At 38.1% G+C, this 23,252-nt stretch overlaps 3 protein-coding genes across 6 annotated transcripts; 2 read left to right on the top strand and 1 right to left on the bottom strand.

Moving 5' to 3' along the window:
* The first annotated feature begins 2,111 nt into the window (after positions 1-2,111).
* Obp6 (odorant-binding protein 6) lies at positions 2,112-7,880 on the top strand. 4 transcript variants are annotated; one of them, NM_001146718.1, is made up of 5 exons: positions 2,112-2,288; positions 4,440-4,613; positions 5,256-5,370; positions 6,774-6,859; positions 6,961-7,056. In NM_001146718.1, the coding sequence occupies exons 1-5, from the start codon at positions 2,112-2,114 to the stop codon at positions 7,054-7,056; spliced, it is 648 nt and encodes a 215-aa protein (NP_001140190.1). The 4 variants fall into 4 exon arrangements, with proteins under 4 accessions (NP_001140190.1, XP_012547442.1, XP_062529496.1 ...); XM_012691988.4 differs by lacking the exons at positions 2,112-2,288; positions 6,961-7,056 and adding exons at positions 2,911-3,131; positions 7,766-7,880; XM_062673512.1 differs by lacking the exon at positions 2,112-2,288 and adding an exon at positions 2,986-3,131 and having other exon boundaries at positions 6,774-7,880.
* A 2,733-nt stretch (positions 7,881-10,613) lies between these two features.
* On the bottom strand, positions 10,614-16,164 carry LOC101743545 (uncharacterized). The gene is made up of 5 exons (XM_062673647.1): positions 15,929-16,164; positions 14,393-14,569; positions 12,164-12,278; positions 11,402-11,487; positions 10,614-10,764 (listed from the first exon to the last, which is right to left on the bottom strand). The coding sequence occupies exons 1-5, from the start codon at positions 15,986-15,988 to the stop codon at positions 10,747-10,749; spliced, it is 456 nt and encodes a 151-aa protein (XP_062529631.1). The 5' UTR covers positions 15,989-16,164; the 3' UTR covers positions 10,614-10,746.
* Positions 16,165-19,903: 3,739 nt separating this feature from the next.
* On the top strand, positions 19,904-22,982 carry Obp5 (odorant-binding protein 5). The gene is made up of 6 exons (NM_001146717.1): positions 19,904-19,960; positions 20,165-20,329; positions 21,536-21,653; positions 22,223-22,308; positions 22,697-22,819; positions 22,965-22,982. The coding sequence occupies exons 1-6, from the start codon at positions 19,904-19,906 to the stop codon at positions 22,980-22,982; spliced, it is 567 nt and encodes a 188-aa protein (NP_001140189.1).
* The last annotated feature ends 270 nt before the right edge of the window (positions 22,983-23,252 follow it).

Raw genomic sequence — 23,252 nt, 5'->3', positions numbered from 1 at the left:
TTAAAGTAAGTAGTAAAGCCAAATCTTGTATAAGAATATATATGTATAAGAATGTAAGCCAGTACGTATCAAAAGGATAATTAATGACTTATCTCGTCTCGAAATCAAATCGATTAACGTTTTTCTGTGAATTGTATTGAATGATAGAGAAAAATATGGTGGTTACAGAAATGGGTTCAACAAAAACGGTCCAAAAAGGCCAGTGGCAATATGTTGTTAATGTTTTCGGAAGCGATGTTGCCATGTGCAGTGTCGATTTTTCTAATATGTTTTATCAACCGAGAAGAGTGCACAGAAGTTTACCTTCAGTAAATTTGTTTGAGAATTTGTTCTTTAATGTATTTATATTTACATGACGTAGTTGTTTTTAAACATAGTTTAATCTCTAAAATGCTGTATATATTCTAGAATGTGAATCGAATGTTTTTAACAAATTCACTAGGTCAGTTAAAAACACAATGAAAACAACACTGATAAAAAGTCACTTTACTGGTGGTTGGACGTCTTGTGAGTCCGCACGGGTAGGTACCACCACCCTGCCTATCTTTGCCGTGAAGCAGTAATGCGTTTCCGTTTGAAGGGTGGGGCAGCCGTTGTACTGTAGAAACTGAGACCTTAGAACTCATATCTCAAGGTGGGTGGCGGCATTTACGTTTTAGATGTCTTCTTTCTTTCTGGTCGTTCCCTCAATGCTGAGGATCCTGACTGTATGTCAATCTTCTCCACTCGGTCCGGTTCTGCGCCATATGTACCGCTCCCTGTATCTGGCCTCCAGTCACCTCCTTGAGTTGGTCCACCCATCTAGCTGGCGCTCTTCCTCTAGCGCGCTTCCCCTCCATTTGTCCTAGAATGATGAGTTTCTCCAGGCTGTGCAATGAGGATCGCATTATGTGCCCAAAGAAACTCCGGATCCTTTCCTGGCACATAGTCAGCAGGCGCTTGGTGACCCTCAGCTCTTCGAGGATGGAGACATTGGTTCTCATAGCTGTCCAAGGAATGCGTAGCAGCTTTCTCCAGCAATACATTTCAAAGGCCTCGATCTTTTTGCGTTCCTTTTTCCTGAGACTTAGATTTAGATGTCTATGGGCTCCGATAACCACTTAACATCAGGTGAGTCGTGAGCTCGTTCACCCAAATAAGCAAAAAAAAAAACTTCAATCGCAAAGTTTAATTTCATATTAGAAACCAAAAAAAATATAAATTGTAGTACTTAGTCGAATGTTGGAGGTTGAAAAATACGTCAATACGACGTCCGAGTATTATTAAGCTAATCGCTTAGAACTTTTTTACACGAACTTTGCACGTTCGATTAGTCATGTTTTATTCGCGGTTTTTCCTTGTAACAACACAATTTATTTCAGAAATAGAACTAAAAAATGTCATTTTTATTTCTAGAACAACAGATTAAGACCTTGTTTTTTATTTTTATTTTATTGCTTAGATGGGTGGATGAGCTCACAGCCCACCTGGTGTTAAGTGGTTACTGGAGCCCATAGACATCCACAACGTAAATGCGCCACCCACCTTAAGATATAAGTTCTAAGGTCTCAAGTATAGTTACAACGGCTGCCCCACCCTTCAAACCGAAACGCATTACTGCTTCATGGCAGAAATAGGCGGGGCGGTGGTACCCACCCACGCGGACTCACAAGAGGTCCTACCACCAGTAAAATTGTTTTGTCGACGGCGACTTGTCCTAATGATATACCGTGCACATTTTTGACACTGAGTATTTAAAGTGAAGGATCTGCTGTTTTAAGATTGGCAGCCAAATTCAGGTGGTACCTATATTTCTATTATTGGTATATTTCCCGTCAGCCAACTGTTGCCAACTTTATACTGTCGTTCTATACAACATTGTAAATGTTGTGTGATTGTTTTCTTGGTGCATATTTAGAGTCACCTGTAAATGCCGACAAGGACTGCCTTGGACCGTGGATGAAGACCTTGAGGACATCGACTTTGCTGATGACATTTGCTTCCTAGCAACCAATCGGCAGCAGCTACAAAACAAAGCAGATGATCTAGTAGATGAAGCTGAAAAAGTAGGGCTGCGTATTAATTTCTCAAAAACAAAAGAAATGCGCATAAATACCACCGATTCGGCTCCTATGTCGATCAAATGGAGGCACATCGAGCGGGTGGGAAGCTTCTGTTACCTGGGCAGCATTGTGGACGATAGGGGAGGCACCGAGGCAGACATTGCGGCTCGTATAAATAAAGCCAGAGCCGCTTTTAGTCAACTTAGACCAGTGTGGAGTTCCTCAACCTTAACAAGACGAACAAAGGTGAGGATCTTCAACTCAAATGTAAAGTCTGTATTGCTGTACGGGAGCGAAACTTGGTTTGTTCGCAAGGACTTGATCAAAAAACTTCAAGTGTTTGTGAATAGGTGCCTGCGTCAGATTTTGAAAATCTTTTGGCCTGAGAAGATCACTAACAAAGAGCTGTGGAGGATCACTAAGCAGACACCAATGGAGAAGGAGATCCTTACGCGGAAGTGGCATTGGATTGGTCACACTTTGAGAAAGCCCGATACACACCTATCAAAGAGAGTACTGACCTGGAAAGTGTCTGGTAAAAGGAAGAGAGGCCGCCCCAGAACAACTTGGCGTCGCTCGGTGGAGCAGGAACTAGGGGTCTTGGGCATGACGTGGGAGGAGCTAGAACAGACTGTCCAAGACCGATATAAATGGAGAAATTTGATTCGAGCCCTACACCCCAGCAGAGGGTAATAGGAAAGCATGATGATGATGATGAAACTATTTCAATAATAATTAATGATTCTTAAAATCAGATCCAAGCTGTTTAATGACTTAGACAGATAAGATAAAGTTCACATTTACTTTTTACATACAAATTTTATCCGACCTCAAAAACTTAAAAATTAAATAATAATCAAGTACATGGTATGTAAGTGAGACGTGATTTTTTGTTCCATTTTTTATTGACTACAGTGTAAATTGATGCTTAATGATCTTCCGAAACACGTATCTGCGGTTATTATATAAACGGGAGTGTGTAATCCCCTCAACTGAGTCTTGATTTAGAACAAGAAGGTACAACACGTCAAAATGTCAGCTAATTCTTTTGTTGTATTGGCATTCTGTGCATTGGCTGTTGGTGTAAATGTGAGTACATGGCTATGAATAATTCATTGTTTTTTATGAGCGCATATTTTTATTTAACAACAGTTACATAAATTTTAAATTTTATGTAGATTTTTAACGGGTGTTCACTTATTTCGCGGTTACTAGCACTTCGTCACATGTAGCAACAGATTGGCTTGGGGTCATCAAAAAGATCATTACTGCATATCTATCTGCATCGAAACAAAACAGGATATGAATATGTAAAACGAACAATAAAAAGCAATAATATGGCACTAAAAGTTCGTATATACTCGTAAAAGTACATAACACTTTCCGTTTTTTTGTTTACTTTAGTTAATTTTATTAATTCATTTTGTAAATCAGTCATTAGTTTCTACAGAAATAAAACCAAAACGTATGTGTATGAAATTGTTAATTAAAATCTAATATTTTTTGAAAGCACCTTGTAGTAATGGATATACGTTATGGTGTAAAAAGAAACACGAACATCATTGAATGAAAGCTTGGCGAAAGAATTATAAATTTACTTTTCTGAAAAAATATTTTAAAACGTGTATTAGCAACTTTAGTCTTTTTATTATTAAGTTCTTGAAATGCAATATAAACTATAATATCAGTATCACCACTACTTATCACCAGCTGTGTAACAAATCAGTAATATCTAAAAAACTATTTTAAATCTTATTAGATCTCCAAACTAATAGCAATACGGTTTTTAAATCAATTTCTATTATTTACTTAAACTATTATCAAATTCCATTGTAGCTTTAGTGTTAATTTAAAATTCATCACAAAGTAAGGGCTTTTCAAGCCAGAATGTCGTGGTAAATTAAAAAATGCTTTTCATTGGAAGTTTATAATTTTTTTGTCTATTGTAGATGGGTGGACGATCTCACAACTGGTGTTAAGTGGTTACCGGAGCCCATAGACATCCACAACGTAAATGCCGCCACCCACCTTGAGATATGAGTTCTAACGTCTCAGTACAGTTACAACGACTGCCTCATTCTTCAAACCGAAACGTATTACTGCTTCGCTGCAGAAATAGGCAGGGTGGTGGTACCTATCCATGCGGACACACAAGAGGTTCTACCACCAGTAATTACGCAAATTATAATTTTGCGGGTTTGATTTTTGTTACACGATGTTATTCCCTCACTGTGGAAGTCAATCGTGAACATCAAGTATGTATTTCATTAGAAAAATTTGTATCCGCCTGGGATTCGAACTCCGGTGCATCGCTCAACACGAATGCACTGGACGTCTTATCCTTTAGGCCACGACGAATTAAAAAATAATTATAATTACTGTTTTTGTTTCCTACAGGCGCTAACAGAAGAACAAAAGGCCGAGATAACGAAATCATCATTGCCTCTAATAGCGGAATGCTCCAAAGAGTTCAGCGTGAATCAGGGCGACATTGACGCGGCTAAGAAACTTGGTGACCCGAGCGGTTTGAACTCTTGCTTTGTAGGATGTTTCATGAAGAAAGCTGGAATCGTAAGCATATTATAATAGTTTCGTAATAGTGTATTCTTCAGATTTTAGAATTAATCAAGTTAAAAAAGTTTAGCAATAAATTTTATGCTGTTCAATATCCGATCATTAAAAATGTAGTAATTCCTAGAATATATTAAATTTGGTGATTAAGTATTTCCTGTCTTTGTTACAAACAATACAAACAGATGTAGGAGAAACCTTCAAGATAGCATCATCAAGTACATCTTGTTACACATAAATTTTATCTTCCTCTTTAAATATTCGTTCGCTCGATCTTCCTATTTAAGCATGTCGACGCTTGAAAGGCAAACGTGACTAAGCGACAATTACAGCTTTGTACATAAATGATAGGCAATAACCTTATTCTATGCGCAAAAAAAATATATTTCTAGGTCTATTAAAATCATTTCAATCCTACAGCAACTAGCTAGATTCTACTGCAGCTAGATTCGTTAAAATAAAATTTGTTTTCAGGTATTTCAACTTTAGATTAGTCTACTGTATAGTTCACGCATTGTCCCTTAGTCATGTTTGCGTTCCAAGCGTCGATGTATAAATTTGGAAACAAATATTAAATAATTGTAGTTTTTCATATAATTAGCTTAATTGTTCGTAAGACATTGACTACGGTTTATTTTACAGATCAACGCAAGTGGTCTTTTCGATGTAGCCGCTACTATTGAGAAGAGCAAGAAATATCTTACCAGCGAGGAGGACTTGAAAGCCTTCGAGAAACTAACGGAGACGTGCGCTCCAGGTTTGTGGTCTATTTCTTTTTAATACGCTTTTATTAGCTTCAGACGTATGTATGTTAGTATGTAACGGAATCTTTGAACATGATTTTTACCCCCTTTAAAACGTCGGATTAACTCGAAATTTGGTATACTTATTAAGGACCGATGACAATTCAATATTTAAAAAAAATTGAAAATTTGAAATTCAACTAAAAAATAAAAAATAAATATAGTTTAAAAAAACTAACAAAATACGCTTTTATAGTAAATCCAACTAAAAAATAGAAAATAAATTTTAATAAATTTGACTTAAAATTTGTGTAGGAAAAAATGATTTTATTGTAAAAAAACCGTGGGGTGCGTGGTATCAGTAGTTACAAATATTTAATCAACAGATATGAGTAGAAGGGTTATTTTGATAATATCCTGAAAAGCACCCCACCCCACGCATTTTTACAATAAAATAATTTTTTCTTTCACTATTTTTAAATCAAATTTATTAAAAATTGTTTTCTATTTTTTAGTTGGATTTTCTATAAAAGCGTATTTTGTTAGTTTTTTTAAACAATTATTTATTTTTCCTACTTATTCTAGTAACCTCGAGGGGTTATTCTAAATTCACCGAACTATATAGTAGGTGAGCTCACGGGGCTCAAACCGGGAGTGTTGCTAACTCTGGTCCTAACAAGAGCGGTGCTTCGCAGAATCTAAGCGTCTACCACCGGATCGGAAACGCGACCCACTGAGAAGATCCGGCGATAAACTCAGTGGGCTGTGTCTGTGCGTTAAACGTGGTCTAAGCTGTAGTTTCTTCCATATATTTAAAAATCGAAAACAGACTGTTTATCTGTGAAATTTTGATGATGTGATTGTAATTGTGATGCAATGAGACAAATTTCCGTTTGCCCATTATACTTTACCGGTGACCGTTGTTTAGCGATCGTGTTTGCAGCAGACTGCAAGCTGCAACAGCAGTTGTGCTTAATAAGTGCAGATAATGATTATTACATAGACATTTGATAATTTAGCCGGGTGATTTTATGTCGGATAATAATAATACATTTTCTATATTCGCTATGTGTGAGTTTGCTCTAAATTATTATTATTATTTATCATGTGCAGATTTTTTTAGTGCGATCAAATAGTACACAATTAATTTCTATTTATATTTTGAATCCCTTCCATACTTGGGTTAAGTTGGGTTCTTGTCGATTCTAAAACGTGTTATTAGTTATGTTTGTAACCGTGTACCAATTGATGTTGAAGAGCAAATATACACGTTTTGGTTTGAAAGTTACAATAGTCCTTATTCCGATCTAAAATAGGTTTAATTTTCAAATTCTCAAGGTTGGCTGCTATGACTGTTTAAAATTCGTTAGTTCGTTTACACCCAGATATGATTAAAACCATATTGATTATTTTACAGAAAACGACAAACCAGTCAGTGACAGTGACAAGGGCTGCGAAAGAGCAAAACTTCTCCTCGACTGTTTCGTTGCAAACAAAGGAAGTGTAAGTGAAATCGTTTTTTTGTCTAAGAAGGATACATTCTAGTTGATGTTGAGCGATTATGACTTAGTCACTCTTTACTTGTTTGAAACCTTGGTTAAAAGAATACACGGATAGTAGCACTCAGCAAGGATCTGGATGAGGAAGCCGAGGATCGTGCTCAATGGCTTGCAATTGGAGAGGCTTATGTCCAACAGTAGACTGCTATAAATTGATGATTTATATCCGTGTTTTTTGTCCGAGTGTTATATATCCTAGAGAAGAGTTCAGTCCAGAACCGTAGTGAATCGAATGATACATGATGAAATAGTCTCTGGAATCGGACTCTACACGAGCGTAGTATTTCCAAGTCATATGTATGAACTCTGCTCTGGTGGTGGGTGGTGCTAAAGTAAAATGGAGATGATGGGACAATCTCAAACAATTACTGGAAGCGCTCTGCAAAACTTGAATGTCTGAGATTTATAACTACATTTATGTGGACTATAACAATACAATTACTTTACTGGCTGTTTACCGTGCCATAGATTTATTGTGCGGCTTACAAAAACCACAACAATACTATAAATAAGCTTAAATAATATATAAATCAGTTTTGTTCAAAGATAATATAGCCTTCTTAGTCAACAACGACTTGTAAAGATAATAAAATAAGATTTAATTTGTTGGCATACTAAACTAACTAACTAAACAATTATTTACTGAAATTGCGGATTTTTTCATTGAGAAATTTCCATTTGGTACGCTCGTATGTGATGTGCGTACGATGTGCATTTTATTGATGAGAATTGTTACGGTTTTGATTTTTTTTAAAGAGTCAAAACTAAGAAGACTATTTTAGGTATTTATCAGTGCCGTACATTATCGAAGTTGATTTGTATGATAACCTTGTATGATGTTTTGTTTCAGTTCTCGGTCTTCTCACTTTAAAGAACAAAGCCTGTGATGTTTCAATAATTACCTGATAATATCTAAGCAATCATTTTTTTATTGCATTTGTTGAATAAAAATAAAATTCAGAGTTTTTTGTTTTTATAATTGACTCATTTATTCAAGAACTAGCTGACCCGGTAGACTTTGTAGTGCCTCAATCGATAAATAAAAGACCTAAACTTTTGTATAAAATAAACTTAAAACAAACACAAGGAATGCGTCCGACGGCGGATTCATCAAAGTAAAAACAAAATTGTTATTTTGATTTAATTCCGAGCGTTCTCATATATATCTTTTAAACCTTCTCTGGACTTCCACAAATAATGCAAGACCAAAATTAGCCAAATCGGTCCAGCCGTTCTCTAGTTTTAGCGAGACTAACGAACAGCAATTCATTTTTATATACGTATATAGATAAGTGACAAAAAAGGGTCATGGTGTTAGGAACATGTGTCGTGTTTGGGTTTTCTTAATACTAAGTTTCGGGGCGATGCTGTCGAGCCGGGAACCGGAATAAGGATCTGTTTCGGATCTTCATTTTTTATTGCTTAGATGGGTGGTTGGCAGCCCACCTAGTGTTAAGTGGTTACTGGACCCCATAGACATCCACAACGTAAATGCGCCACCCACCTTGAGATATAAGTTCTAAAGTTTCAAGTATAGTTACAACGGCTGCCCCACCCTTCAAACCGAAACGCATTACTGCTTTACGGCATAAATAGGCATGGTGGTGGTACCCACCTGCGCGGACTTACAAGAGGTCCTACCACCAGTAATTACGCAAATTATAATTATGCGGGTTTCATTTTTATTACACCGAAGTCACTCACCATCAAGTGGGTTGTATGCTCGTCTGCCTACAAGGGTAATAAAAAAAAGAATATGAAATGGACGATAATTTAAAGGACATTTTGTTTTTATTGCTTATGTCGGTGGACGAACTCGCGGCCCACCTGGTGTTAAGCGGTTACCGGAGCACATAGATATCTACAACGTAAATGCAGCCACCTACCTTGAGATATAAGTTCTAAGATCTCAGTATAGTTACAACGGCTGCCCCCACGCCCCACGCTTCAAACCGAAACGCAAATAAGAGTGACTCTTGCCTTTCGGGTGGCGAACCTTCTAACGCTTACATTCAGTTATTCACAACATCTTTATTTTAATGCATTGGGAAGGTTGAAATATATGCAATCAAACGCTAAATGAAGTTACAGTTGAATATAAGCTTGTATTGTTGTAATGTATGATCTTTTCGCGGCAGAAATAGACTGTGTAGACTGTGTAAGGATAGAAATAGCCCTGAAATTAAGATTTATTGAGATATCAATAGCTTACTTTTGGTCGTACCGACTAAAAAAAACCTCCTGTCGCTCAACAACCAACGTCCAAACCTAGCTTGAGACAGAACTCATGAAAAGGCAAAGGGGGGAAAGTGAAGTATTTAGTGCGGAGCACATCTCTTCCGTCACCCTCCCCCTCGGGACGCCGGACTGGCGGTCGTCGGCGCCACGACCACCAGCCCTCTCGGTCGGCAGGCTATCCGAAGCCGAAGTTAGAGTTAGTACGATTGAAACCTAATCGAATGATTATGGCATTTAAAATATTTTAAATGTAACAAACAAATATATAGGTATGTAAATTTGCAACGACTAGCTTTTTTTCAGACCGACACTAGCGGTATTCATTAAGTCTCAAGCCGACGGATTCTCACATGAGCAAAACATTTTGGGCATTATTCTACATACAACAACAAATATCGTTTTTCGTGAAAGCATCCATAAACTTAGTTTTGAACAAAGTTGCTTCTTTTTCATTATTATTTTAAAGGTGAGTTAATAAATGAAAGTTTTCGAGGAATGTATTTATGGTAGTAAAATAAAATAATAACTTTGATTCCTTAAATTAATAGTGAGGTTTTTTTTATTGCCCTTGTAGGCAGACGAGCATACGGCCCACCTGATGGTGAGTGGTCACCGTCGCCCATGGACTTCAGCAATGCCAGGGGCAGAACCAAGCCGCTGCCTACCGACAGTAGTGCTTGAGACTCAGCGATGTCGGAAATAGGGCATAGACACAGGCACACACAGTTAGATAATTATTAATGTAGTGCGTACATTGTTACTGGACAATGATTGCATTTGGTCGTTTTCAAATTTGGGGCCAAAAGCGAGTTATTTGATTTAATTCTCATAACCTTAATGTTACCGTTATTATAAGTACAGTAAATTTTATGTCATGACAACAGGCACGTGGTCCTATAACTATATATTCGAAAACACTGTTAAATTAGAAGTTATACACATTTATGTATTTTTTAAATATCAATGGTTATATATTAAAAACTACCCCAAATTCTCATTCGTATCACTGGTTCGAAATTCAAATTTTAACTTGTTTGCTATTTTTTCAGTAATACGCGTTGAAATTTGGCAATTTTATTTAATCAGTATATAATACAATTATAAAGTAAAACTAACTGGATATTAGAACATTTTGGTTTGATATTAGAATAATTGTAACCTTTTAAAAAAAGTTCCTATTTAAGTTGTCATCCGTGTTGACGTTATTAAATGCATAAAATGAAAAATATAAATGAATATTACATAATATTATCAATAAATGAGTGATCGACTTGATTGTGATGAAGCATTTTTTATTCTGAGCATGCCTAAACACAAAAAAAAAAAAAATTTGAGAAAGTTTAAATTCATGAAATCGTAATTTTTTCGCAAAATTGAAAACGATCCATATACATTAGCTAACTAGCGCTATTTAATTTAAAAAATCCGCTGTAGCATTCATAATAAAAAAGACAAATAAATAATGAATAAAATCTGTTTATTTCTAATTCAACTAATCTATTTTACAAATAACACTTATTACCATACTAGATGCTCTTATTTTGTCGGCGAGTATTGGCCTCATGTGTCATCTTCTTTTTAAGCGATGTCGAGCTATACATCGAAGCCGAACTAAAATAAAAATGAATGTCATTTCAATCAATGATATCATCAGAATTCGTATAACAGCGCGGCAATTTTTTTGTATTGCTAAAATGGGTGGTCAACCTCGCGGCTCTCCTCATGTTATGTGGTTACCGGAATCCACAGACATCAACGACCATGTATGTGTGTATGCCACCACCCACCCTGAGACTTGAATTCTAAGTCTCAGTTCTATATATAGTACAACGGCTGCCCCACATTTCAAACTGGAATTTATTACTATTTCATTTCAGAAATAGGTGGGTCGGTGATGCCAGCCCGCACGGGCTCATATGACGCAGTATTTACCTTTTTTTTTCTTCCTATGCTGATAGCCTTGAGAGGCTATTTCAGCATCACCCTAACGTGTGTAGGTGAGCTCACGGGGCTCAAGCCGGAGTGTTGCTAACACTGACCCTAGCAAGAGCAGTGCTTCGCAGAATCTACCACCGGATCGGAAACGCGACCCACTGAGAAGATCCAGCGAGAAACTCAGTGGGCTGTGTCTATGGGTTAATTCGCTCGTCGAGCCCTTCGTCGCAAGCGACGGGTTAAAATAAGTAACTAACCAGTTAAAATAAGTAAGACCAGTTAAAATAAGTAACTAAGGCAGAAGTTTATTTACCTTCGAAGCGTTTGCAGACATACACGTATAAGTTTGAATTGCAAATTCGCAACCTTGTCCCTTGTCATGCACCGTCTTGGAATTAACTACAAACATAATGTTCGAAAGGCGTTAGCAATGATAAGAGTATATTGAATATATTGAAGACATTACAACAGTTCTTGAAAAATGAATTAGGTGGTAGTGCTCCCTAACTTCTATTTTTATATATATATTTCTTCTGTGCTTGTGTTCGTCACTGAACTCCTCCTAAGCGGCTGGACCGATTTGAATGTTTTTTTTTGTATGCGTTTGGGTGGCACCCTAGATGGTTTAGATTCACAAATTAGCCTGGCCGATGGCGCTGCAGTCGGTATCTAGGCTATTTATCTTTCCTAGAAATAATTTATATGGCAAAACAACGTTTGCGGGGCTAGCTGCTATAATAAAATAAAAAAATATAATAAAAAAAAACGAAACCATTTCTGTTGATCTGTCCTTTTTGTGATGAATTGTTGGTAGCTCCTTTGGTATATTCCCTTCGAGCGTAGCTGGATTAACCTCTTAGTCTTCTAGCGGTTAGATAACTTGTAACGGTAACTTGAGGCTGCTCCACCCTTCTGGTCGGAACATATCACTGCTCGCGGCAGAAATAGGCAGGATGGCGGTGCCTACCCGTGTGGTATCACAAGTCGCTCTACCACATATATATGAAAAGATTTTTCTGTCTTTGTTTCAATGCTTTTCCCTTTCGTATTAATAGGAAATATATGATAACAATACCGTGGGAGCAGGAATGTATATAATCTTGAAGTTTTTTGATATCTTTGTCATCGGTGAGTACTTTTTTGGCCAATTGGAGGACGGGTTCTGTATGAATCACTCCCTGGTCATTCATCTGGAAGTGATTAATGTTTGATGTTTAAAAATACATCAATGAATAAATACCTCCGCTTTGTTTTTTTTTGGAGCGGTGTTCTTTATCGCACGGTTCGTTTATGAGTTGAGAAGCTAGACCGAAAAATGTGTAACAATGAAAAGCAGCACCAAAACCGACATCTTTTGGCAGTGATTTCTGAATGTACTTCCCGATCAGAAAGGAAACTGAAACTTTTTTCTATCGGTTCAACTTGCCGTCAATTTTGAGTATATGCAAAAATACTTTAAATATATATCTTTAATAAATATGAAAATAGTCATATGTTTTTTCACTACGAGCAATTTATTTGAAATACCAACTTTAAAAATATAGCAAAGGGAACTTCGTTCCAAGCCGATGTCCATAGGACACCCTCTTCTTTTTTTTTTTCTTAAGTTGATTAAAGCTTCGAAGTTTCAATACACAAATAGTCCCAAAAAAAATCTGTACATATTAGTTTGTATACTTTAACAGCTCTAATAAAATTATGTCTGTACTTAGTCTGGCCATAAATACTGTTACAATTAAAAATAAACAAAATATTACATTTGAATTTGGAATCTGTCATTTTTATATGATTGCTCATTGAGTTTTCTCATTTTGGCGCCAATACATTGTACAATATTGTGCGATATTAAAATGGAGTGGGGTGATAAAGAGAACCGAATCGCTGTGATTGCATTACACAAAGTAGGTATGGAGTCTAATGCAATTTTAAAACTCTCCATACGCTTGGTATTAGTAAAATGTTTGTGTACCGGGCTATTAATAGGTGCAATGAGACCTCCTTTGTTTGTGACAGAAAAAGATCTGGCCGTCCACGTAGTGTTCGTACGAAAAAGGTGGTCAAAGCAGTAAGGGAAAGAATTCGAAGAAATCCTGTCCGAAAGCAAAAGATTTTATCTCGGGAGATGAAAATAGCACCTAGAACCATGTCGCGTATTTTAAAAGATGACTTAGGACTTGCAGCCTATAAGAGACGTACTGGTCATTTCTTAACTGATAATTTAAAAGAGAATAGGGTAGTAAAATCGAAACAACTACTGAAGCGGTACGCAAAGGGGGGTCATAGAAAATTTTTGTTTACGGATGAGAAAATTTTTACAATTGAGCAACATTGTAACAAACAAAATGACCGTATTTATGCTCAAAGCTCTAAGGAAGCTTCCCAATTAGTCGACAGAGTGCAACGTTGGCACTATCCGACTTCAGTGATGGTTTGGTGGGGTATTAGCTATGAAGGAGTGACTGAGCCATACTTTTGTGAAAAAGGTATCAAGACATCGGCACAAGTGTATCAAGATACCATTCTTGAGAAGGTAGTGAAGCCCCTTAACAACACCATGTTCAATAATCAAGAATGGTCCTTCCAGCAAGACTCGGTGCCAGGTCATAAAGCTCGGTCTACGTAGTCTTGGTTGGAAACAAACGTTACGGACTTCATCAGAGCTGAAGACTGGCCGTCGTCTAGTCCCGACCTTAATCCGCTGGATTATGATTTATGGTCAGTTTTAGAGAGTACGGCTTGCTCTAAACGCCATGATAATTTGGAGTCCCTAAAACAATCCGTACGATTGTCAGTGAAAAATTTTCCCATGGAAAGAGTGCGTGCTTCTATTGATAACTGGCCTCAATGTTTAAAGGACTGTACTGCAGCCAAAGGAGACCACTTCGAATAAGCTTTTTATAGTTTAAATTGTATTTATGTATTAAACTAACACACTGTAAAAGTAATAAATGTTATTTGCAATAGATTTTTTTAATTTTTAATTGTAACAGTATTTATGTCCGGACTAAGTATTTTCATTCCTATTAATTTTAAACTTGCTGTGGTTGGGTAGGCAAGCTCACGTCTTGCTATTAAAGGTAACAAGAGTTACAGGCATCACAAATGTGATTGTCGCCACTCAACTCGAAACATAACGTCAAAAGTGGGTTGTAAAACGGTGTGAAAGGGGAAGAAATAGGATAGCGCTGTATTGGAAACGCGGGCCAAATTTTTGAAATCAATTTCGTTTCTAACTCATAAAGTTTAATATATAGTGAATATAGTATAAGACAAATTATAGTATATAGTCATTTATTGTACTCACAACTCCAGTTTTTTTCATTACACAAGCTATGAAGCACGGCACGTTTTCTCCTGTTGCAGGTTTTCTGGCTCTCAGATTCTTAATGTCGTCTTCAGTGATCTTGTGATCTTTGAAACATTCGAAGCCTGATTTGTCAATCTGTTCCCTTATTTTAATCTTTTGTTCATCTGACACAGCCTGTGAATCAAATGCAATTTTTAATGAAATCGTAACCTTAATGAAAATGTCCTGAGATTCTCATAGACAGGTTTCAGTTCGAAAGGTGGTAGAAGGTGCCAAAGAATAAATGTCTCTGACGTTAAGAAAAAAAAGGTGCTACTAAAAATAGCTGCATTTCAAGTTAACGCAAATGATACTACGAAAACGCTTAATTTACGTTTCACCCTCGATTACTCTCTTTAGACAACCCATACCCTGGGCCAGGAAGGTCAAGTACCTGGGCATTACCCTGGATGCATCGATGACATTCCGCCCGCATATAAAATCAGTCCGTGACCGTGCCGCGTTTATTCTCGGTAGACTCTACCCCATAATCTGTAAGCGGAGTAAAAGTGTCTCTTCGGAACAAGGTGACACTTTACAAAACTTGCATAAGGCCCGTCATGACTTACGCGAGTGTGGTGTTCGCTCACGCGGCCCGCACACACATAGACACCCTCCAATCCCTACAGTCCCGCTTTTGCAGGTTAGCCGTCGGAGCTCCGTAGTTCGTGAGGAACGTTGACCTACACGATGACCCGGGCCTCGAATCAATCCGGAAATACATGAAGTCAGCGTCGGAACGGTACTTCAATAAGGCTATGCGTCATGATAATTGCCTTATCGTTGCCGCAACTGACTACTCCCCGAATCCTGATTACATAAGAGCCAGTCACCGTCGACGTCCTAGACACGTCCTTACGGATCCATCAGATCCAATAACCTTTGCATTAGACGCCTTTAGCTCTAACACTAGGAGTAGGCTTAGGGACCCCGGTAACCGTACTCGTCGAACTGGACAAAGAGGTCGACGTGCAACCTAACCCATGCATCAGCTCGCCGGATCTTTTCAGCGGTTCGCGATTCCGATCCGGTAGTAGATTTATTCGCGAAGCAGTTGCTCTTGAGTTTTTAGGTCTCCTTCGGAGGCGCTCGGCAACTGTTAGCAAATCCCACTCCTTCTGGCTGAGCCTTTGCTCGCCCACCTGTCCTGATGAAACTGGAAAGGCCTCAGGGCCACCAGTAATCTTTCAATCATAAAAAAAAGGACGCCAACAAGAGACGTGAAGTGTGTCTCAATTATATTCCATAACGGCTTTTCCACCTTCAAACCGAAACACATGACCGCTTCGTGGCAGGATTGTGGTAGCTATCCCCCTGCTTTATAAATACGCGTCAGTTAATCAATATCAGGATTTTTTTTTGTTGTTTACTAAAATCTACCTAAACTAAAATCGGTGAGGAAGAATCATCCGTCAGGTAAAAAATCAATAATACATAACGTATAAATACCAAGATATAGTGTATGACGGCAAATTGTCAGTCGAGAGAACTTACATTAATTCCATAAGGCGCAATAACTAGAAAACACACGCAAATCACAACAACACGCAACATTTTAGCAGCACTATAGTATTTGTCTACTTAGAACTGTTAACTATGGACTCTATTACGGAATTAACTTATTTTAAAACGTATCTGTATTTATATAAACGACTGCTTGCTTCATTATAGATTTTTTGTGTGTTTTTCGGAAACAACTTTGAGAATGATATCGTAAATTGAAGCTTATTGCGTTCAATTTGGAAACAGGCTAGCTGAAATGTATATTATGCATTTATATTATGCATAATATTCACTATTAAGTGATACATTATGCATCTTGTTAAGTGGAAAATAACGTAATTAGTTGAATGTTATTTTTTGTCGGTATAGCATTTCAATATTTGAAGCGTTCTTGTCGTAATAGATAAAATGTTCTGCTTACTAGTTTATATTTTTAAATTGTCATTGTGGGTAGCCTGATGGCGAATGGTTAACTCACGCAACGTACAGCGAATGAACGCAGTGGTACTAGAACTACTAGATAATATGTATGAATTCTGGTGCAGTGAAATGGCGAAAAAAAAAAGGGATCATCTCGCTAATTTCGTCAGAGCGCTCCCCGTGAAACATGTAGACATGATATTCTAATGTTCAGGATAAACTTTCACTAAAAAGGTAAAATACCGTGTGTATAATGACATGCTGTCTATTGATAGCATGCATTGCTATGCGGATGACAGCACGGGGGATGCGCGATATATCGGCCATCAGAGTCTCTCTCGGAGCGTGGTGCAAGAGAGACGATCAAAACTTGTGTCTGAAGTGGAGAACTCTCTGGGGCGAGTCTCCAAATGGGGTGAATTGAACCCGTTAAAGACACAAGTTTACGCGTTCACTGCGAAGAAGGACCCCTTCGTCATGGCGCCGCAATTCCAAGGAGTATCCCTGCAACCTTCCGAGAGTATTGGGGTACTTGGGGTCGACATTTCGAGCGATGTCCAGTTTCGGAGTCATCTGGAAGGCAAAGCCAAGTTGGCGTCCAAAATGCTGGGAGTCCTGAACAGGGCGAAGCGGTACTTCACGCCTGGACAAAGGCTTTTGCTTTATAAAGCACAAGTCCGGCCTCGTGTGAAGTACTGCTCTCATCTCTGGGCCGGGGCTCCCAAATACCAGATTCTTCCATTTGACTCCATACAGAGGAGGGCCGTTCGGATTGTCGATAATCCCATTCTCAGGGATCGTTTGGAACCTCTGGGTCTGCGGAGGAACTTCGGTTCCCTCTGTATTTTGTACCGTATGTTCCATGGGGAGTGCTCTGAGGAATTGTTCGAGATGATACTGGCATCTCGTTTTTACCATCGCACCACCCGCCACCGAAGTAGAGTTCATCCATACTACCTGGCGCCACTGCGGTCATCCACAGTACGTTTCCAGAGGTCTTTTTTGCCACGTACCATCCGGCTATGGAATGAGCTCCCCTCCACGGTGTTTCCCGAGCGCGACATGTCCTTCTTCAAACGAGGCTTGTGGAGAGTATTAAACGGTAGACAGCGGCTTGACTCTGCCCCTGGCATTGCTGAAGTCCATGGGCGACGGTAACCACTCACCATCAAGCCGTATGCTCGTCTGCCTACAAGGGCAATAAAAAAAAGGGATTATAACATGTATTTCCATCTTGATACATGAGGGCAGGCAACAAAATTCTTACTTTTTTTCGGTCTGGAGCCGATTCTCATATGAGGTGTCTCTGTCTAGTGGACGAGCTAGGTATGTGGGATTTGACGATCTGAAGATGTTGTGAGTAGACTGCGCGCCCAAGGTTGTTTTTGGGTCCTATCCACCAAACGACTCCCCTTGCAATCTCTCAGTCGAAGTCCGATATCCGACCTTGGTCCGAATCCGGTCAGAGTAGAGTAGGTTCCGGCGGTCAACACTACAACCAGATTCATCGCCACCCCTAGGACGATAGTCGAGGCGATAGTTGACGATTCACATGTCCTTACGGATCCATTAGATCCAATAACCGTTGCATTAGAAGTCTTTAGCTTTAACACTAGGAGAAAGCCAGGGAATCCGGTAACCGTGCAACCTAACCTAAATATTAGCCCGCTGAGTTTCTCGCCGAATCTTCTCATCAAATCCCATCACTCCTGGCTGATCCCTTGCGCGCCCACCTGTCCTGTTGAAACTGGAAAGACCCCCGGGACACCAGTAATCCTTCTTACATAAAATAAAAATCTACATCGGCCGTCTCAGTGTGGCAGTCAGTCAGGTCGCCTGGGACAGTGTCGCTGGTGTCCGCTGGTGGTGGAATATCCCACTGGACCAAAACTAGAGGCAACACAACCCTGTCTGTTTTTACTTGGAACCAGTCATGCGCTCCGGTTCGAAGTGTGGGGTAACCGTTATACTAATTGAGACTCAGACCTCATGCCTCAAGCTTTTGTAGTCTTCGTGGCCTAACAGATAATACGTCCGGTGCATTCGTGTTGAAGCGATGCACCGGTGTTCGAATTCCGCAGGCGGGTACCAATTTTTCTAATGAAATACGTACTCAACAAATGTTCACGATTGACTTCCACGGTGAAGGAATAACATCGTGTAATAAAAATGAAACCCGCAAAATTATAATTTGCGTAATAACTGGTGGTAGGACCTCTTGTGAGTCCGTGCGGGTGGGTACCACCACCCTGTCTATTTCTGCCGTGAAGCAGTAATGCGTTTCGGATTGAATGGGGGGGCAGCCGTTATAACTATACTTGAGACCTTAGAACTTGTATCTCAAGGTGGGTGGCGCATTTACGTTGTGGATGTCTATGGGCTCCAGTAACCACTTAACACCAGGTGGGCTGTGAGCTCGTCCACCCAACTAAGCAATAAAAAAAAAAAGCTGGGTGAAGACGTTCGCGTTGTGATGTTTACGAGCTCCAATAACTACTATATGAGTCGTGAACTCGTTCACAAGTACGTGTAAAAATAAAAAAGGAAAGTGTTATAGGAACAGATACTAGACATTTTATGAATTTAATTTTGATAAACAGTGCTAAAGCGTAAATCTTAATGACAATTACGATTCTTGTTAGATAAAGTGGCTACAAGTACGCCGAGACCAATACACTAGCAAGTTTGCAATTAATCCTCATCAAATGCTCATCTTAGTTTATAATTAAAGTTTTACATATACATATTCCAAACAGTAATTAAAAATATGTTTAAAATTGTTCTTGAGTTATGTTACGGTAATTACATAACTAAGTGATGAACATACTTATCTAGATAATTCCTGTTGGTTTTACGGTCAGTAAATTTTACATGCATTATAATTCAGCCATCAATTTTTGGCCTTTGAACTTCTGAAGCTACTGCTACGTCCACCAACGATAAACTGTTCTGCCTTTACTATCTACTAATACACGGAGAGTTAGTGTCTTACGATCGGGAGAGACATAGACGTTTTGTGTTTTGACTGCAAAAGCCGCTTATATCTTTTTTATTTCTTGCTTAGATGGATGGACGAGCTTACGACCCACCTGGTGTTAAGTGGCTACCGGAGCCCATAGACATCAACGGATGCCCCACCCTTCAAACCAAATTTAATTATTGCTTCACGGTAGAATAGAAATAGGGCGTTAACATAACAACTTTGCTTTTATATCTTGTTACTTAAGCTAAGCTAAATTAAATAGATTCTTATATTTGATAAAACAGCCATTTTTATTTTGAACGTTCTGAACATTTTAGTTAGATTTCATTTATTCTCCTGTGGCTGAATTATTATAAAAAATGAATATAACAACCGGATTAACCTCGTTGTCTAGTTCAAAATAAATATAACGCAATAATACCTCGGCCAGAACAGCAATTGATTCTTTTGTGAAACATTCATTATAACACATTGTATTCAAAATAAAGTAGGTACTATATAAATAATAAATGACACAGTTTTTCGCACATTTTCATTCCGGATTTGGTTATTCTTGGTTGAAAATGTACACAAACTTTATTCTGATTTTTTACTTTGGAATTTCAATTTATGATGTTCGGGTAAGCGAAAGTAGTGTTTACTTTGGTAAATTTATTTATTCTATTACTTACACGTAGGTTCCAGATCTTGTGAGACTGGTCATGATCACGTTGATTTATCTAACGGTTAATCATTACTAATCGATTACTTCTTTAAAAAATATTATTTACATGCATTATAATATTATACAGTAATTAGATAAAACACGATATATTTTTTTCAAGGCTTCTTCCCTCGATGATCTGAAAATGGTCTACAAGAATGTAATCAAAGAATGTGTAGGTGACTACCCTATAACTGCTGCTGATTTAAAGTTGATCAAGGCTCGTCAAATTCCAAATGATGACATAAAGTGCGTGTTCGCGTGCGCATACAAGAAAACAGGGATGGTAATGTAATTATTTAACTTTACTTAAAGAGGTTTTGAGTGATAAAGTCCCTTAGTTGTTTGTGTAGCCGTAACCATGTGATTTTAAGTTCATATTTTAACTAAGAAGCGTTCAGTTTCAATGGTTGAACATCTGTAAATTTAACTAAAGTGAGATCACGATCGCCAGTACTTTTAACCTAATTATTATTATGTGGTTTCATTAATGATGGGTCTGAACTGATTTTTAATACCTAGCTTTTCGTCGATCTTACCCCTGACCCCCTGATGAGTAATTTAGCTTTATGTTAAAAATACCTAGACTTTTGAAGTTGTATTAGAATACGGCCATTTGATCCAAAGCGAAATACGATGGTTTCGGAGCAGAGCATGACGAATTGTTCATTGACATTATCTAAACATGATTTAAAGACGAGCTGTTATGAAAATCCACAAGGTCATTTCTAATGAGCATCCCAATTACACTGTTTCCGTTCGTACAATGCTACCTCCGTAATAACATTTGTTTACCGGAAATGAAGTTTTTTTGGCGATTACATGATATGGTGAAACCAGGTTTGTATGCAGTGCTCGATACAATAATATTACTGAGACAAAATGACATCCATATAGTTTATTTCCTTGTTTTAGTACTTCAGTTGGGTAGATAGCTTACAGTTTTATTTTTTATTGTTTTTTATTGCTAAGATTGGTGGACGAGATAAATTTGAGGTTACTGTAGGTCAAAGATCGCAACGTAATAACCGCTATGAGTCAAACAGTTGTTTGACTCATAGCAAAACAGAAAGAAAACTATTTTTACCTATGCTAATAGCCTTGAGAGGCTATTTCAGCTTTACCCTAGCGTGTAGGTGAGCTCTCGGAGCTCAAATCGTGTGTGTTGCTAATACTGGCCCTAGCAAGAGCAGTGTTTCGCAGAATCTATCACCGGATTGGGAACGCGACCCATTGAGAAGAATCGGTGAGAAACTCAGTGGGCTGTATCTATGGGTTCATTTACTCGTCGAGCTCTTCTTCGCAAGCAATGGGTTCGGCGAGGACGGTGACCGGAAAAAAGCTAGTCAACTAAGCAACAACTAAATTCGTAACACATATTAATGGGATAAATAGATCTAGAAGTTTTGAAGACTGTTAATGTTAAGTTTGTTAATTTGAATAATTGTATTGCAACTGTGATTGAAATTAACGAAGTATGTACGTTATAAAGATGACCGAGGAAGGAATGTTATCAGTGGAAGGTATAAAAGATATGAGCCAAAAATATTTATCCGATAATCCAGAGCAATTGAGGAAAAGCAAAGAATTTGCGGAAGCATGCAGCAGTGGTGCGTAGAAATTTAAGTTTTAATCAAGTTAATCAATTTTAATATAACAAGGTTCCTTACAGAAAGTCACATTGAGATTGTAAGCTGTTTTTTATACCTATATATCGATTCCTGACTTTCAACTTGAATTTAAGTTATGAATTCAATGATTTCACTGTTCGATGGGGAAGCATTATTTCATTAAAACTTCAGCCTCATGTCGCAGGATGGTGGCAATCACCTAACACCAGAAATGCTATGTGATCGTTAAACGTTATATGCAACAAAGAGAGCGAACTAAGAAAAATACGGACTTATTTTTAACATTTTTACTGGTGGTAGGACCTCATGTGAGTCCGCAAGAGTAGGTACCACCACCCCGCCTATTTCTGCCGTGAAGCAGTAATGCATTTCGGCGTGAAGGGTGGGTTAGCCGTTGTAACTATACTGAGACCATAGAACTTATATCTCAAGGTGGGTGGCGCATTTACGTTATAAATGTCCATGGGCTCCAGTAACCACTTAACATCAGGCGGGCTGTGAGCTCGTCCTCAAATCTAAGCAATAAATAAATTTATTTATTTTTACAGTTAACGATCAACAAGTTTCAGACGGAACTAAAGGATGTGAGAGGGCGGCGTTGATTTTCAAATGTAGCACGGAGAAGATTACAAATGTAAAGTTTTTTGAAAGACTTTTTACCTACTTACCTATTGATATAAAAAGTTATATCGACTCGACGTAGTTAAGATCAAGGAAACAAGATTACACTATTATCAGATCCATCTTTATTATTGACCGTCTTGTTGGTGGAATTATTTTCACTATTCTATAATGCTATCTGGGTTCAATTTTTGGTTTGATTTTGTGAGAGGGCTATGCTTGGAGTTTCCCTGCGAGATCTGATCAGGATAGAGGAGATTCGCAGTAAAACCATGCTAACCAACATAGCCCAAAGGATTTCGACGTTAAAATGGCAATGGGCAGAGCGCATACTTTACAACGAGGCAAAAGGCTTAATCAATATAAGGTTGTTAGTGATTAGGAGATTTGACAATGATTAGGTAATGACGGCAATGCGGACCCCACGGCGCACCGTAGCCGCCGATGCGTCGTCCCATCCTCCTGGTGTCGGTGTAGTGTCGACTCCCTCAGGTCGCCCCCATCACCGGGAGGAGACCCCCGGCGTAAGACACACCAACGCATTCGTCGCGCTGGTTATTCATTTAGTTCGTGCGGCGCTTACTTATAAAGTTTTTTTTTCCTTTAGCAAAATCATTCCAAAAATAAATAGAATTAAGAGAAATATAAAAATCTTTTTTTTTTTTACAGTTTGGCTTTGAACTTTAAGCAAATCGAGTGAAGCAATTTTAGACAATTTGTCATCCGTAAACGTTGAATATATGAAATATTTATGAAGCACATTAAAATTAAATATATTATTATGTATATCATTTGCATAATTTAAGATTGTGTTAACTAAATTCACAGTTTGTAAAACTTATACATTTGTCATTAAAAGTTAATAAAGAGATAAATAAAATTATTTTGTTTGTTTTTTATTTGTTAATTGGCTGTTATAAGACATCTAAAAAATATTCCAGTATTAATTAATTTATA

Source organism: Bombyx mori, chromosome 18, assembly GCF_030269925.1.
Source record: "Bombyx mori chromosome 18, ASM3026992v2".
Taxonomy (NCBI): Eukaryota; Metazoa; Arthropoda; class Insecta; order Lepidoptera; family Bombycidae; genus Bombyx; species Bombyx mori.
Note: the sequence above shows the minus strand (reverse complement) of the source record. Positions and strands in the feature narration are given on the sequence as shown.

Excerpts from the sequence above, each read along its gene's own strand:
- Obp6 (NM_001146718.1), top strand. The coding sequence starts at position 2,112 with ATGTCGATCAAATGGAGGCACATCGAGCGGGTGGGAAGCTTCTGTTAC. Across the intron at positions 4,614-5,255 it reads TCATGAAGAAAGCTGGAATC|ATCAACGCAAGTGGTCTTTT; the intron begins GTAAGCATATTA and ends TTTATTTTACAG. Across the intron at positions 6,860-6,960 it reads TCGTTGCAAACAAAGGAAGT|AATACACGGATAGTAGCACT; the intron begins GTAAGTGAAATC and ends CTTGGTTAAAAG.
- LOC101743545 (XM_062673647.1), bottom strand. The coding sequence starts at position 15,988 with ATGTTGCGTGTTGTTGTGATTTGCGTGTGTTTTCTAGTTATTGCGCCT. Across the intron at positions 14,570-15,928 it reads TTGCGCCTTATGGAATTAAT|GCTGTGTCAGATGAACAAAA; the intron begins GTAAGTTCTCTC and ends TTTGATTCACAG. Across the intron at positions 12,279-14,392 it reads TAATGAAAAAAACTGGAGTT|ATGAATGACCAGGGAGTGAT; the intron begins GTGAGTACAATA and ends AATCACTTCCAG.
- Obp5 (NM_001146717.1), top strand. The coding sequence starts at position 19,904 with ATGTACACAAACTTTATTCTGATTTTTTACTTTGGAATTTCAATTTAT. Across the intron at positions 19,961-20,164 it reads TTTCAATTTATGATGTTCGG|GCTTCTTCCCTCGATGATCT; the intron begins GTAAGCGAAAGT and ends ATTTTTTTCAAG. Across the intron at positions 22,309-22,696 it reads GCACGGAGAAGATTACAAAT|GTAATGACGGCAATGCGGAC; the intron begins GTAAAGTTTTTT and ends GACAATGATTAG.